Source organism: Toxorhynchites rutilus, chromosome 2 (assembly GCF_029784135.1).
Source record: "Toxorhynchites rutilus septentrionalis strain SRP chromosome 2, ASM2978413v1, whole genome shotgun sequence".
NCBI classification, from domain to species: Eukaryota; Metazoa; Arthropoda; class Insecta; order Diptera; family Culicidae; genus Toxorhynchites; species Toxorhynchites rutilus.
The window spans coordinates 89,138,650-89,154,727 of NC_073745.1; the positions used below are offsets into that span (position 1 = coordinate 89,138,650).

At 36.3% G+C, this 16,078-nt stretch overlaps 2 protein-coding genes across 7 annotated transcripts in view; both read left to right on the top strand.

Annotated features, from left to right (window-relative positions):
- LOC129771653 (insulin-like growth factor-binding protein complex acid labile subunit) overlaps nucleotides 1-16,078 on the top strand; it is a 671,410-nt gene that overhangs the window by 29,235 nt on the left and 626,097 nt on the right. The gene's annotated exons all lie outside the window — the stretch shown is intronic.
- LOC129765915 (pupal cuticle protein-like) lies at nucleotides 713-1,836 on the top strand. Its single transcript, XM_055766360.1, has 2 exons — nucleotides 713-724; nucleotides 784-1,836. The coding sequence occupies exons 1-2, from the start codon at nucleotides 713-715 to the stop codon at nucleotides 1,834-1,836; spliced, it is 1,065 nt and encodes a 354-aa protein (XP_055622335.1).

Here is a 16,078-nt window from a genome sequence, read left to right on the forward strand (position 1 = left end):
CATTATCGAACAGTTCTTGTATCGATTTCGAGCAATGCACGTGTTTGCAGTTATCTCATTTTATTTTATGATTGTTATCATAATTATTCCTCAGCTCTTCTACACTTGCTCAATTATGTCTGTACATACAACAAACAATTAAGAGTAACAACAATAAAAGAGAAGAAGAGTTCGGTTACTGTTGATTGAATAATTATTATGAATAAGCATACTTTCAAAAACAATGTGTAGAATATCAAAAATAAGGTCATGAATATTTGTCAATGTTATTCTCAAATAAATGGAACATTTTTTCTTCTGAAAACTATCTGGTGAAATGTCAATGGAGGAAAAAAAAACAATCAATTTCTTTGGACAGAACTCATCAAGCGAAAGGGAGAGAGAGAGAAGTGACGAAGAAATAAACATACGCTCATTTATTAATTGTTTTGGCAACAATTAAAGCTTAACAACAAATTAATTGGAATTCGAGAGCCATATGTTGTTTGTTTTCTTTGCTGGCTTCCAATATATGGAAATGATTAAAATGATTGGAGAAGAAGCAGCTCGAAAAATGTATAAAACCGATTCGAAGCCATCCGAATAGCACAGTTCGCAAACAGTCCTGATTTGAGTACCATCAGTCAGGAGGTTTTCGGTCCAGTTTTGCACTCAATAGAGAATAATCGTGATTATCCTAACACCTACCGCGTCTTAAATTAAAACATTCATGATGAGAGTTTTCGTAAGTTCTATGAAATAGCTTTAAGTGACGCTTTATACTATTATTAAATATCCCTCTAGGTTTTCGGATCCATCCTGCTGTTAGCTTCAACCTGTTCTGGTTCCTATTGGGGTCAAGGCTCCCAAGCAACTCACTGGGATCACTATGCTGTAGGACACAAGGCATGGCACGGACCACAGCACTACCCGGTCATTGTGAAAGGTGTTCCAGTCGAGACCCCAGAGGTTCAACACGCCAAAGCCGCTCACGCTGCTGCTCATGATAAGGTGTCGAAACATGACCAGTATTTACCAGCTCATGAATCCACCCACCACTACGCCAAGAGCTACTACAGCGTTCAACACGTTCCAGTGATCAAGAATGGAGTCCCGGTCGAAACACCAGAGGTTCAGCATGCCAAGGCCGCTCATGCAGCTGCGCACGCCAAGGCTGCAAAGTACGATCTGTACGCACCGATCCATGGGGATTACTACGGTAGAAGTTATGAGCATCACTATGTTCCGGTAATCAAGAATGGCTTCCCAGTGGAAACTCCAGAAGTTATGCATGCAAAGGCGGCTCACTTCGCGGCCCATGTTGAAGCAAAAGCAAGACTACACAAACGCTCAGCATACTCTGTCCCACAGGCTTACGTTCCACTCGACATACCGGAAGTAGCCGCTGCAAAGATCGCTCATCTCGCCGCTCACGCTGCGGCCAAAACCGGTTACGGGTCTCCAGCACCCCAGTATTGGGATCATCATGCTTCGGTCCAGAAGGCTTGGCATGGACCTCTGCACTATCCGGTCATTGTGAAGGGTGTACCAGTCGAGACCCCAGAGGTCCAACACGCCAAGGCTGCTCATGCCGCCGCCTATGCGAAAGTGGCAAATTCCGACCGATACATTCCGATTTATGAGGATCAGTATGCTAGAAACTATGGTTCCTCGTATGGTTCCCAATACGTTCCCGTGATCAAGAATGGAGTTCCCGTCGAAACACCGGAGGTGCAGCATGCTAGGGCTGTTTTCTTCAACGCCTATGCCACTTCCAGTGCCCAAGCTAGATCCCACGGACACGATGATGGTGATGATGGTTCCTACAAGCCAGAGTTGTATCATCGCCAGTACTGAACAGCAGATGGCCAGAAATTCGCAACGCTCAGTCATGCCCGACTATTACTCATCTGCTGAGTGCAAAACCGATTAATGCTGTCCCACTTCAAGAAGAGTTTTTCCATAAATAGCGTTCATAATGATCTACCTTATTTGTGGGAATAGCTTCGTAGTTGTTAGAAAAGTATTGAACACCTAATTGAGAATTCACTAATTTTATGTCAAATTCCGGCATTCGATTAATTTCCGACAAATTTTGAACTGTAATAAAATAAAATTTCCTGGGAAAAATGTCTTATATTTTATCTAAAAGCAAGGGGATTTACCGATAATTCGCAAAATCAACAAACTCAAAAAAGCTTAAAAAATAAACAAAAACCTGAAACTTTTGGAAATGTCAAAAATTTAAACAAATTTAAAAATCCAATTTTTTTTTAAATCCTTTAAAACTAAAAAAAAATCAAAAAATTTAAAATATATATATCAAAAAGGTCGAAAACAATTAAAAAACAAACCTAAAATTCGAACAGTTGCAACTATGAGAATTTTTTCTTCAAAATACCTTTAAAGCTTCGAAAATAAAAAAAATGAAAAAATCGTAAGAATTAATAAAATAAAAAAAAAACTCAAAAATGAAAAAAACTGAAAAAAAAATCAAAAACAATTCAAAATTCTAAACTTTTGAATATTCTGAAATTTTTCTTCTAAATTCAAAAATAAAAAAAATTAAAAAACAAATTAACAAAATCAGTTATGAAACTGTCAAAAATGTGAAGGAATTTCTAAATGCGTCAATAAAAATACTAAAACAATTTAATTAATTGAAAAAGTTTTGAAAACAAGTTTCACAAGTTTAAATAAATGTTAAAAATGCAAACAAACTTCAAAATTTTAAATTCTGTAAAATAGAGTTTAAAGACAGTGGAATATATAGTTTTGAAAACCTTTGAAAGGCAAACCAATTTAAAACCACTCAAAAATGCAAACGAAAATACATAAAAAAACGAATTTTTTAAATTCAAACAATCCAAAAATTTCTAAAAAATGACAAAACAAATGACAAAACAAAATAAAAAAAAATATTTTAAATTCGAAAATTCCAAAATATAGAAAATTAAAACTAAATTGTTGAAACAAAAACTTCAAAGGGTTTCAAAATGCTAAAATGTTTGCATTTTTAGCATTTTGAAACCTATTGGGGTTTTTAAACTCCAAAATTTAAAAACTTAAAAAATATTCTAAAAAATTTTTAAAAATTGTAAATCTAAAAATCAAGTTCGAAAACAATTTGCAAAATAAATTTAAAAAACCGTAGACAAATTGAAACAGTTTAAGACATTGAAAAAGATTTAAAAACAATTTTGAAACTAGTTTTTAAAAATCTTAAAAATCTTAAATATAACTTAAATATTCTAAATTGTAGAAGAAATATTTTGAATAAATTTTTGAAAAATCAAAACAATTCAAAGTAATTAAAAAAATGCAGAAAATGAATAAAAGATATGAAAAAATCGTTTGTTTCAAGTTAAGCAATTCGAAAATTTCTTAAAATGTCAAAATTAAATTTACAAATTTAAAAATCCATAATCGGAAAAAATAAGAAGTCCCCTAAAAAATAATAATGGGCTTAATATTTGAAATCAATATAAAAATTTATTTTTTTTTTCAAAAATTTTGATTTTTGAAAAAAAAATAAATTTTTACCCTCACGAGATTAAAAACAAATAAGAAAATCAAGATGTAAACGAATTTTAAAATGCCACAGATAAAAAAAGTTAAATTCAGGAAAAAACGAAAAAATAAGAAAAAATCGAAGAATTTTAATTTTTTTTCTTGAAAGTCTAAAAAATTGAAACAAGTAAATAAATTCAGAAACCTTTCAAAAAAAATCAAAAAAATCAAATGAAAAAATGTCAAAAGTGTAATCGAAATTATAAATGCGACAATAAATAAGATATTTGAAATTTTAAAATTAAGAAAAAAGAAAACTAAATACTTAAATCAAAAGTTCAAAATGCTAAAAGTGTGTGAAAATTCAAAAACTCGAAAGAAATATTTGAATAAACCAATAAAAATGAAAACTATTAGAAAAATCAAAGGAAAACTCCGACAGTTTCAAAAAATATGAAAAATTTTATGAAAATTGGTAAATGTATAACAGTATTTATAAATAGAAGAAATTTAAAAAGAATTTTAGAAAGTCAAAAATTCAAACAAATTTAAAAATTCAAAAATAATAAAAAAAAACTTTGAGAAACGATTTCAAAAATTCATAAAGTTGAAATAAAGAAAGACTGACAAAATGTCAAAACGCTCACAATTTTGGAAATAGAAAAAATAAAAAAAAATTTAACTGAAAAATGAAAACGATTCAAAGAAATAAAAAAAAACAAAATAATCCAAGTAATTAAAAAAACAATTAAAACAAAATAAAACAATTAAAAATTAAAATATTTCGAAAAATAAAAAAAAACTCTACACGGATCTGTAAATAAACTTACGCATCGTCATTCTGCATTCATTTAAAAACATCGAACTCTGCGCTTAACTTCAGCCATACAGGCTCCTCAGTTACCGGAAGATCTTGTTTAGATTCGTTGGAGATGTTTGGCATTTTTAACTTCCTGCATTTTTCCATTCCTATTTTCTAAGCCATAATTCGCATCGAGAGTTTTCCAACATCTTCTTCACCTTTCTGTCCATAGTACGATCCGCAAGTTCAATACTTTTGTCACTTCTTGGTTTCCTTCGGATGGTCAAATTTTCAGAAAATGCTTTTAACACACTGTGTAAAGTAGATTTGGTCAAATTCATTTTGGGGAATCGCTTGCAGTTGTTTATCATCCATTAAGATCTCGTGGCAATATAATACTGTGTTTCTGGATTACTTTCGAGCACATACCAGTTATCAGTTTCAAAATGACATATGATTCAAGAAGAAACTTGGCAGATTCCAAACTATCAAAGAAAATTTTTTTTTAATTCCCCGATAGTTGCCTGAATATCAACACCCATACTCTTCGTTTTTCTTACGTTCTTTTCGTTCCCTTATCGCGCAGCATAAGGCCACCAAAAACTCTCGACCGAATCAAGCTCGATCGCCATCAATCTCACAACCTCCCCCAGTGAGATATCACCTCGGCTGGTGTGGATGCTTGGTGGAAGCTAAGAAAGCACCATTAATCATTCCATCAGGAATGGTTGGCTCGAAACAAAGAATCACTCCCAGCCGGCCAGCCACCGGCCGGATCCACTGCATATGGAGAAAAGACAGGGCCAATGGCGCGAGCAATAATTGATCGTAATTGTTTGATATTAATTCCTGTTAATAATTCATCATTAGCTGATGCTGCGCTTGGTTCGTGGGCAAGCATCAGGGTGTTTGTGCGTGTGTTCGTTGTTCATTGTTCTCCACGTTTATCCTCCAAGAATCACGCTGTGCGGTTTAGGATCACCTCTTATCCCACACATCTACCCAGAGCAGAACCCATTAATTGAATGACGAATTGATGATCATTCGGACCTCCTGGATCTTAGCCACGTCAAAACGGGTGGAGAGGTTTCGGACGGAAATTCACTCACTTGCTCGCGTTACGCTTGGCCGAATGCGATGAACTGATTAATCAACGGAATCGGTTGCCAGTGGGGGGTATGCAGAGCAATGGGGGTGCCGGACACAATCGGATCAAGGTGTTTCAAATCGGCTCACCCTTTCAGGCTAGTTGCAGTGATTTGCCGGGGTACCAAATTGATTGTCACAGAGATTTACACAGAGAAATGCAATTATTTCCAACATTTCAATTAATTCATCTTATTGACCACGAATTGGAAAATCGAATTCAAATCGAGTCGCCCTTCGTTCATACCTTTTTTTCTCCGCCCGTGACTATTCCAACAAGCATTACTCGATGGCGATGGTAGATATATGAGGGGGTGTGGTACCCCCGTTTGCTTCCTTAGATGTCGAACGAAGTTAATGAACACAAGTGACAAATATGGGCGGATAATTAGAGAGTGTTTGTTCGTTACTGTTGCTGCTGCTGGTGCACTTGCGAAGGGCGGGATTGAAGAAGACTTGTCGATTGACTCGTTCGATTAGATTTGTAACTCACGCAATGCCAGTAATTATCAAAGACGGGTTTTGCCGGGAGAGACTGGGAACGATTGAATCGCATTCACATTCCGAGTATTGCACTCGCTACTACTGAGTGGCAATACATCTTAATAGGGTTTAATTTTCGTGTGATGTTGACACACAGTCTTGTTAGATGAAGCGACAGCCACGTCTGTCATGTCCATCTGTCCCATCAAACTAATCCCCCGCTTTCATGCTTTCATTTAACATATGATAAATCTGTTGTTTGTGTTCCACCTAAATCCGATAATCCTCTGCGTAACGCGTGTGTATCCATATTGGCCTGCCCTCAATAAATCATGAACTTATCAATTTCAATGGTCCGACCGCGATAAATAGACTGCCTTCCCAATTCATATCAGCAAATGAATTCAATTAACCGTGCACTAAAATCAATAATCCCCACCAAATGAGCTCGGTTAGTAATTACAGCGGACCGGCAGCAGCTGGTGGCCACTAGTTTCTATACAGGCGCTGTTTTACACCACCGCGAAACCATTTAATCTGTGATGCGGACCACACGCGAGCACTTCCACATGCGCAGCAGCAAAACTCCGATCAGCAGTTTGCCAGGAGTAAATTGCAGCGCTGCATTAATTTCATATTTACACGTCACTAATTAACACGGTCAGCTGTGGCATCGGAACAGGACACACCTGATTCCCGGATGCTGTGCTTCTTCTATTGTAGCAAGCTGTTGATTCGGCACCAGCTGCGTCACTTCCAATTCCAGGCCTCAATGGGTTACATTAATCTGGAGCGCCACCAGCTTCCGGGAAAACAAAGCTGATTATAGAGCTCCGGTGCATTCTCGTGTTGATCGCTTCATATTAACTCCTCTTGATGGCTGCTGTCAGTTGTCAGATTTTTTTCTTTCTTCTAAACGCTCGATGATTAACTCATCGAAACGTGCCACAATATGTCCCCGTGATTTGAATCCCCAATCGATGGTGGTTATTTATCTATCGGGTGTAACATTACTAATTCAGTTGACATGGCTTGGATTATTGGTCGCGTTGCATTGCACTCTCTGCAGAACAGAGCAAAAAAAAGTACGTGATTTTCGTTCGTTTAGATATGGGGTATTGTTGTGCGCTTGTTATGATTGCGGTGCTGTGTGTTTACTTTCCGGACTAATCGCCACTCGAAGTTGACAGTGAACTGATTGCGAGTGAAGTGGGGGAAAAAATGCAAAAAAAGCATTCGTGGGCATGCATTTGTGCATTGTTATTTCAACGGGGCTCGTCATCACATGGAACAGATGATCCTACCGGGAATATGGTTCGCGGTAAAACCGTGATTAATTGGCGGAAAATCAAAAGAATGATTGAAACTAGTATCAACACCAAGATGCGTGGAAAGTCTAACAGAGTGTTTTGCTTTTCGAAATCATATCATCTTTTGTATTATTTTTTTTTCGAATACGTAGTAGATCAGAGAACGATGTATAGCCCCTCCCCTGACAGGCTTATTGATTGGTCGGCCGATTTGTTGAATTTAATATAAATTTTGTTGAATAAATTAATAGAAAAAATAAATACAATCGCAAAATTGAAGGTACATAGATTATTGATTCATTTAGTGGAATGAAAAAAGATAAACGGGGCATTCTCACTTGATATTTCAAAAACAATTCAGACGAGACTAAATTAATCACACAGTTCAAGTTTTCCTTCCAGAACAAGTAAATTCAGTCTAGAAAAATTCACAAATCATAAAAACCAACAATTTCAAAAATGGTATAGTCGTGGTTCGACCGATTTAAGGTTTCTATGCAGCCACTGAAATGTGTTTTAGTAGAACTTTCAGGAGAAAAAAATATTATACTCAAATGAGTATTTGAAAACTTGAATATTAGGAGCAATTCCAAATGAAATCGCTCAAAAAATACAGATTTCAAAAACATGTATTTTTGTTTCGAATGAATATCGAATGTTTGTATTCCGTTTGGGTTGGAGGAAATATGAGTTTTCCATAATAGTTGAGAATTTTTAAAAAATAGTACTCTTTTTATTCACGAAAAAATATTTAATTTGCAATATCTAAAATAAGTAATATGTAATATGTGAAGAATTGAAATAATTAATGGACTGCAATGGACTGCAACAAATTTCGCGTGTTGTAGACCATTTCCGAAAAACGACAAGGAATGTTCATCTGAAAAACATTTTTTAACCGTGTCAGTGATTGAGAAACTTAAGTTAATGGGATGCAATATCCTATTAGATACATCTTCAAAAATTCGCGGATCATGCCGTGTTTCAGAAACCCATTGTTCGACTTTTTTCGAAAATTCATGACATTCGAACTACTGAATCGATTCAGATGATCGAAATATCAAATTAAAGACAATTAGTAGGTATTTTTCAAAAAATATTACACTTGCCGAGAATATGGATTTTGTTTCACGTTTTTTTCAGTATATGTCAAAAATTTTAAGCGTAAACAACATAGTTTTTTGCCACTTCGAATATGTCGAATTTCGTACCAACGAGAGTATTACTTCATTACTTCGATATGAAAAAAAGCTGCGGAAAGTCATCGCATTTTGGTGAAAGTTTGTAGTGACCATGCTGCTCCAAAGTGGTAATTTTGACTTGGAAGACGAAGAACGTTCCGGACCGCCAAATAGGATAGGACATTGGGTGCCGTATCGAATCGTTACTGGCGATGAAAAGTGGGTTCATTATGACAATCCTAAATGTCGGGCCGCGCGGAATATTCACGGCCAGAAGGTCATGCTGTCTATTTGCTGTCATGCTGTTTATCTGCTGTCAATTTTGAATAAGTCAAAAAATTTATCGATTCGTAGTTAGTCGACAAACCAGCCGATTATTTCCGCAAAGGGACCCGTGAATTGCCAGGAAAATGGGAAAAAGCTGTGACTAGCGATGGGCAATACTTTGAATATTAAATTTTTAACCATTTTTGCAGAATAAAGCATTAATTTCTGAAAAAAACCAAGAAACTTACCGGTACTCTTATTAGTTTTTTTGAAAAAATATTATATAAAAATCGAATCAAGAAAAATAAAATATTTTTCAGTGTGATAGATGCGTAGAAATATTTCCTTTCAATGCAAACATCTCACAGATCTATTGAGAAATGCTCGAGTTATATGCATTTTAATTCTTTCATCTGTTCCTACATGTTCAGTGTTCAGATTTTCATTTACCTCCCCCATATATTCCGGTTAGACGTAGTCCTACTTCAATAGACACATGACTTATTCGTTATTTTTTAGGATTGAACTTGAAAAGTGGGTAATCAAAAACATCATTGTATTCATCATAAGATACACCCTTTTCACTGTCATGTAATGCGAAGATAAAAGGGAAACGGTACATTTTCACTTAATGTTTAAAAAACAAACGTCCGCAAACGGGTTCTATTTGGTCGTTATAAAGGAACATTATCGTGTTTAAAATTACATCTAAATATCAATATTCGATATATACCTGGGGAATTTTGAAAAAAATCAAAATAAATGCATAACAAACACACATTTTGACTTACACTTGTTAACCCTTTATGGTCGTAATTAATTTTTATACGGGTGTCGACTGGATGTCTTAAATTTGAAATTTAAAATTTAAATTTGAATTTAAAATTTCTACAATGATTCATATATTCAACAACATGAACATAAAATTATGAACTAGATTCTATTGCTGAACAAAAAATTTGAAGCAGAAAGAATATTTTTAGTTCACTATAGCATTTTACTTATGTATTTCATGTGCGCAAACACGTGAAAATATCGAGGCTTCCGGTTTGAAAAATATATACTACAAATTGAAAAACCGTGTAAACAGATTTAACTGATTTGTCAAAGAAAATTTTCGTGATCAATCCACGATGATACATGTACGATGTGGCACAATTAATGTTTACAAGACAAACTACAATCTCTATCATATTGACAAGCCAGAAGGTAGCTTTAAATCGTTAAATTTAGAATGAACATTTTTATTTATTTTTATTTTTTTAATTTGAAATACGTAGTGCTGACCCTAATTTAGCTCTTTTTCTATATATATTTTATGTTCCTATAAAAACTCATTATCTTCTTCTATATATATGAAAATCTGTGTTTGTGGTCGAACTCCTCCGAAACGGCTCGACCAATTTTGCTGAAATTATGCGCAAAAAAGTTGGTAGGCAAGAGAATAGGTCGTAAACTATATATGATACCGCTACTTGCCATTAAATACCGATTGGGATGGCACTACACAGAAAAAAATATATTTTTTTTTCTTAATTTTGATTTCAAACCATGCATATAACCCCTATTTGAACCCTCATACCATATTTTTAAACGCGATTTCAGTATACGTGTATAAACAATATTCAAATAATTTTACCGCCGTTCGCTTTTCAAACAGAACGAGATTACGTTACGTTGTTAAATGACAGATGGCGCTACGTCCATTTATCGTACTTTCATCCATACACGCGCAAGTAACAATAATTCATCTAAAGCAAGGCAAATCGCCGGCGAGACTGAAAGCCTGTTTGAATGAGCACAATGAATTATTAAAACACTTCAAATAAAACTTGTTAGAATTGCAAAATGAAAATAACGCTATTGTCATCCATTCTGATAAAACACCAGTTGGAGAGCAAGCAATGCTGGAATCATAGAAGGCGACTGCACAGTATCGCGAGAAATTGTGATTCGAACACACACGAACGAATGCGATTCCTACTACACGATCAACAAAAGCGGCGTGAGGAAGAATACATCACCAGCGAAACGCTATCATGAGCAAAGCCGACACAGTCTTTGCTATTGCCAGGCCAAAACGCAATGCGTTATCATGACATTACAGTGCGTGTGTTCAAATAAAATGTGTAGTCCGGTCAGATTCGATCCCACCTTTTGCTGGATGTATTCGGTTGAATGGGAGGAGCGAGGATTACCACATCCACAAAATACGCCCTGAGGGAATTGATAGTGTAATTTCCTCAAAAATCTCAGATCTGTCTACTGATCAACTACTCACCCATATTGTGAAAATCGATCGATTCAGAATTATCCGAATGGATTGCCATTTTGCATTTTATAATCCTTTTGACTCAATTCCAAACGAATTGTACAAATGTTGCAACCTTGCCACACAATTCGATATAGAAAACATTGATTTCTCTGAAACAAAAACGGATAAGGATATTCGGGTGGAATTCCAAATAAAGTTTTAAATGAAAATTAGCTTTACATTACAAATATATGTGCGATGTAAAAAAGTAACACATTCTCTGCAAGAGGAGAAAAAATTTGAATGAAAATTGTGTTTGATGATGATTTTAAATTATGGGTAAAGTTTTGGTGGAAATGCAAGTAAATTTACAGAACACTGTTCAAGTTTGGATCAGGACTATGTCTCCTATGTATTCAAACTGTTTCGTTTCATTCGCTCTTTTTTATCGATCACATCATCACATCAGATTGTTAAAACTTTCAAAAACACTTACAATTCATTATTTATGTTTAGTTAACACTTAAAATATTCATTAGCAATAATTTATATGGCAGAGCAACGTTTGCCTGGTCAGCTAGTTATTATTTAAAATTATCTTCAAACGCCATATTCTTTCAAAAAAAATTCACCACTAGTGAAAAATGTGATTCCTAATTACACACTACACATATTTGACAGGAGAAAGTTATGTTTTATTTTTAATTGTTATTTTGTAAGTGTGTTCATTCCAAATGAAAATTCAGTGTCTTTTTCGCTTCACAAAAGTTCTAGAGTCAGGGTCTACGATATAAAGATGATCGATAAAACTTAACGATATCTGTCAGTTTCGAGTTGCTTCGTGTGCGGATCGAAGTTGAGGTCAAGTTTGTTAGCTGAGGTAAAGACAAGTTGAAGTTGAGTTTCAGTTGACCCCCTTGCGGACGGTCTACATCGAGCATACAGTTCAAGTTTTGACGTAGGGCTATGTCTTTAATTTTTGCACTGGAATGTAAGTTCAAAATTTCGAAAACATGAGTTTGGAGTGGAAGGTTTTGGTTGTTAATACCTCTTCACCGGATTAACGATGTGATTCAAAAGATAAAACTTCTACGAGTGATGTTTGTTACGTGTTGACAAACCATTTGTTCGCTCGAAGCAGACGATTTCTAACGAAGCGAAGACAAGTAGGATTAAATTTTTCGAATTTCTGAACAGTCAGAAGAACCTCAACAACTTGTTCCCAACTATTACAGCTATGCTCCAAGCTCCCGCTCATGTTCCTGTAGATAGATCTTTCTTGATTTCCTCCCAGAAAAGTTCATAAAACATTAAATCAAAAATTAAGTAATTGATGCAGTCGTCTTTAGAATCCATCACTGTCTGGCAGCATCGTGGCATAAATTCAACGAGGATTCTGGTCACTGTGGAAGGAAGTGTAAATCTAGGTGCATGACAAAAGAATTAGAAGAGTCACTTTTGATAACAGAACAACCATTCATGAGCATCTGGTGAAGTTATGTTACGTAAATCTTAGGATGTACAAGTACTGCCCGAAAAAGTACGAATTGAAGACAACGATCTGTGACAAACTCCCAGAATAAGCTAATAGGAAAGGTGTCAGACAATACCAAACCTCATTATAGAAAACAGGCATTACACCTTTGATTACCACTGTAAATACGCTCAAGGCCAACAATTCCAATTTTCGGACAACAGAAAAAATTACCGTTTCTAGTTTTCGCCGAGAAACCAAACAGGTTCTGGGAGGATAGAATTTTCGAGCTGCGTGAAGAGTAACAAGATATTGTGGATCAAAGCGATCCATATAAAATTGAATAAATAAGTGTCTAACTTCCAATAAAGATTCCTTGGATGGTTTCCCCTAAAATTCTACATGAACTTTTCTAAATATGTGTTTTCATTCGATGTATTGCAATGAAAAATCCATTGAAATTCGCAGGTTCAAAAACTCAATGGATTCACACGAAAACAAAAATCTGGCTCCTCTCACGGGCCCCACCCGCCATTCGAAGTGCTTCGAAGCTCAATCCGTCCAGATTATTTTTCAATCTTATCATTAGTCGAATCAAATCGCACGAAAGAAAGGAATGAAACGAAAACAATCCACGCAATCGTTCCCCGAAATAATTCAATAAAAGTTGATGCCTCGCGAATGAGCGCTTAGAGCGAAAGAGGTCATTAATCAAAATCGGATTACTTCGGAGCCATTTTTCCGTGTTTTTTTCTTCTCTCGGTTCACTGCTATACTTCCACACCCAAGCGTCAAATGAGAGTTCCCGATAATGAAGTCATGAGTACCTGCAACCATGTACCGGAACCCGCCGCCTTACCACCGTGTGGTCGTGGCGAATTGTGGGAAAGAAACCGATCGCCCCGAAGCTGTGGAGATTCGATTGAGTGAGTATTCTTTCTGCACTGCATCACATCCCCTCCCCGGTTGTGGTGCAATTCGCGAGCGTTCGTTCAATTGCGCGCGACTTCAAAGGGCGCCGCGCCTCCATCGTCGTCGTCGTCGCCATCGTCGCACTCAAGGCAAACAACGAGAAAGATGTCCCTGGCAGAATCGGGCAAAAACGTGATGATATGGAATGCTGGAGCAAGAAAAGAAACACAAGTTGTACTTTCTTATTCCTCAATTTCTCTCAATTTAATTTGATTTGACTTGGTTCGAGCTTGAAGAAGAGTGGGGCCCCGAGCATGATAGGGAAGCAAGAGCCCGCCCGCTGTGAGCTGGTTTGAACGATGGTTAGAAATATGTTGCAGATCATCGTCATCATCCGCGCGCGAACAATGGCTGCCTCCATCTTGGAGCGGTGGACTGCGGGATCGAACTAAAATTTCAAATTTTCCGCTGGCCATTGGTTTCGATGACGATGGTGATGACGATGATAGCCGATGAAGTGTCAGAGATATCGTGGAGTCGAGCCGGGACATGAGTCAACAGATTTTCGCTTTGTTGCCTCGTCAGTGCCTCTTGAAATTCGATGAGGGCTCGCGTTACTTCTCGAGAAAATTATTGACGTGCGCGCTCTGGAGTGTGTACAAGAAGGAAGCGGGGTGACCCACATCACCGCGTGCGGACGCCGAGGAGCAGCGCGGCCGCTGGCTGTTTTGATCGGTTTTCTCAATTTCAAGATATGAAGTCTCGTAGACCCCACGGTCATCGAACAAACCGGGGAGGGCTTGGTTGGTTTGGAGTATGTACAAACAAGCGCCCAGCCGAAGGTTAGCGCTGAAATCTGATGAATGTTCCGGCCAATGGAGGAGGTCCAGGGTTTTGAGTGGTGTGGGCTAATTCGACGATAGCTTTTCTAGATTAACTGATGTGTAAATGTTACGGTTTCGGGTAATGTGATGCTCGCCGCAGAGTCTGTTGTAGGTAGAACTTTGTGTCACTGTATAGTAATCCACGTTGTATTTTTTACGACAGTTGTGAATCAGGAATTTGAATATCATATCTCTAATTACAATCTGCGTCCGTTAATTGAATCTGGAATCTGAACATAGATTGATTGATTCATGATCTAAGTTTTTTATCAACATCTGAATTCATTTTTATGTGTTGAAAGTCACTATAATAGAGAAAAAAATGAATTAATTTTTTTTATTCGTTTCAAGCCATTGATCAATTCAAATCAATGCAGGATTATGACAGATCCATGTTGTGTTCTTTCGCTAATGAGATGAAAACAACCATTTCAGCCTCCATTGCTAAGGAAATGCAAGCTGTTTCGACAGAAGTGAAGCAAATCACTACAACGATCGAAAAATCACAAGAATTTCTATTTGCTAAGTTCGATGAGATTGTCACTGACTTCAAAGATCTTAAGCAGCAAAATGAAAAATTGAAAAAAGAGGTGGAATGTTTGAAAAAGTCCAACTTCGTAATATGGTGCACAAATTGGAATCAAATGCCGACAATCGGAGCTGCCGTAGGTAATAATATTGTAGTCTGGGGTATCCCAACAGTTCAGAATGAACATATGCCCCAGATTATTGAGAACGTGCTCACTTGTTTAGGACTGAGCAATAATTCTAAACTTGTGGCCACCGCTGAGCGGATTTTTTTCAAAAGGAATACCACTAACGCTCTGGTACCTATAAGAATAACCTTTAATGATAGAGAATCAATATTATCAACAGTGATCATTATCTTTGGAAATACTTAGAGAGCTTAGATAATCTCAAGAATTGCTGAATATAAAGTACGTTTGGGTGGGAAGAGGTGAGGTTATTTTGATTAAAAAAAATGAAAATAGTAAACCAGAAATGATTAAAAACAGAGAAGATCTTAGTCGTGTCATAAGTCAGTTCTGGGAGACGCCTAGTATTTCTGATGCTGCATTGGTTCATGGACATTCTCCTATCCCGAAGCGGAAGAGAAGTGATCAGTAACACGACTTATTGTAGGGTTTCTGTAGAATTGCACCACTGCACCAATAATGATTTTAAACAAATATTATGGAAATTTGTCTGATTTCAATTAAAAATGTGATATGGTAGGCAAAAAAACTTTAAATGTGGTTCAATGGAATGTAAGAGGAATAAACGATTTCGAAAAATTTGATGAAATTATATATTACGTGAATGAATGCAAAACTGAAATTGATGTCATTGTTATTTGCGAAACTTGGATGAGGAAGGAAAATACCTGCATTTACAACATTCCAGGCTATAGTGCATTTTTTTCCTGTCGAGACAATTCTTCAGGCGATGGTTTGGCAGTTTTTGTAAAATTCTCGCTAGAAAACGAATTGCTGGATAGCCAAACAGACGATGGCTTGCACTAAATCCATTTAGAGATAAAATGTCAAGGTCACCCTTATGAAGTTATTGGTGTTTATCGTCCACCTTCATTTGATTACATTGAACTTCACAACATTTTAGAAGGTTGGTTATCAATTGCTACTGAATCGAAGCCACTACTCATTGCTGGTGAATTTAATGTTTAATGACTCTTTCCTTAGATAATGTGAATAGTCAACATGAATTGAGGATGAATATCGTCGATCGTGCCGAACTCGAAAATATGTTTTCCACTTTTTTGAACGATTTTGAAGTAACTGATGACGTTGATGTTACTTTAGATACTCTCATCTCAAATTATGACAACATGTTTACTGAGTGTACCAGAAAATTCACT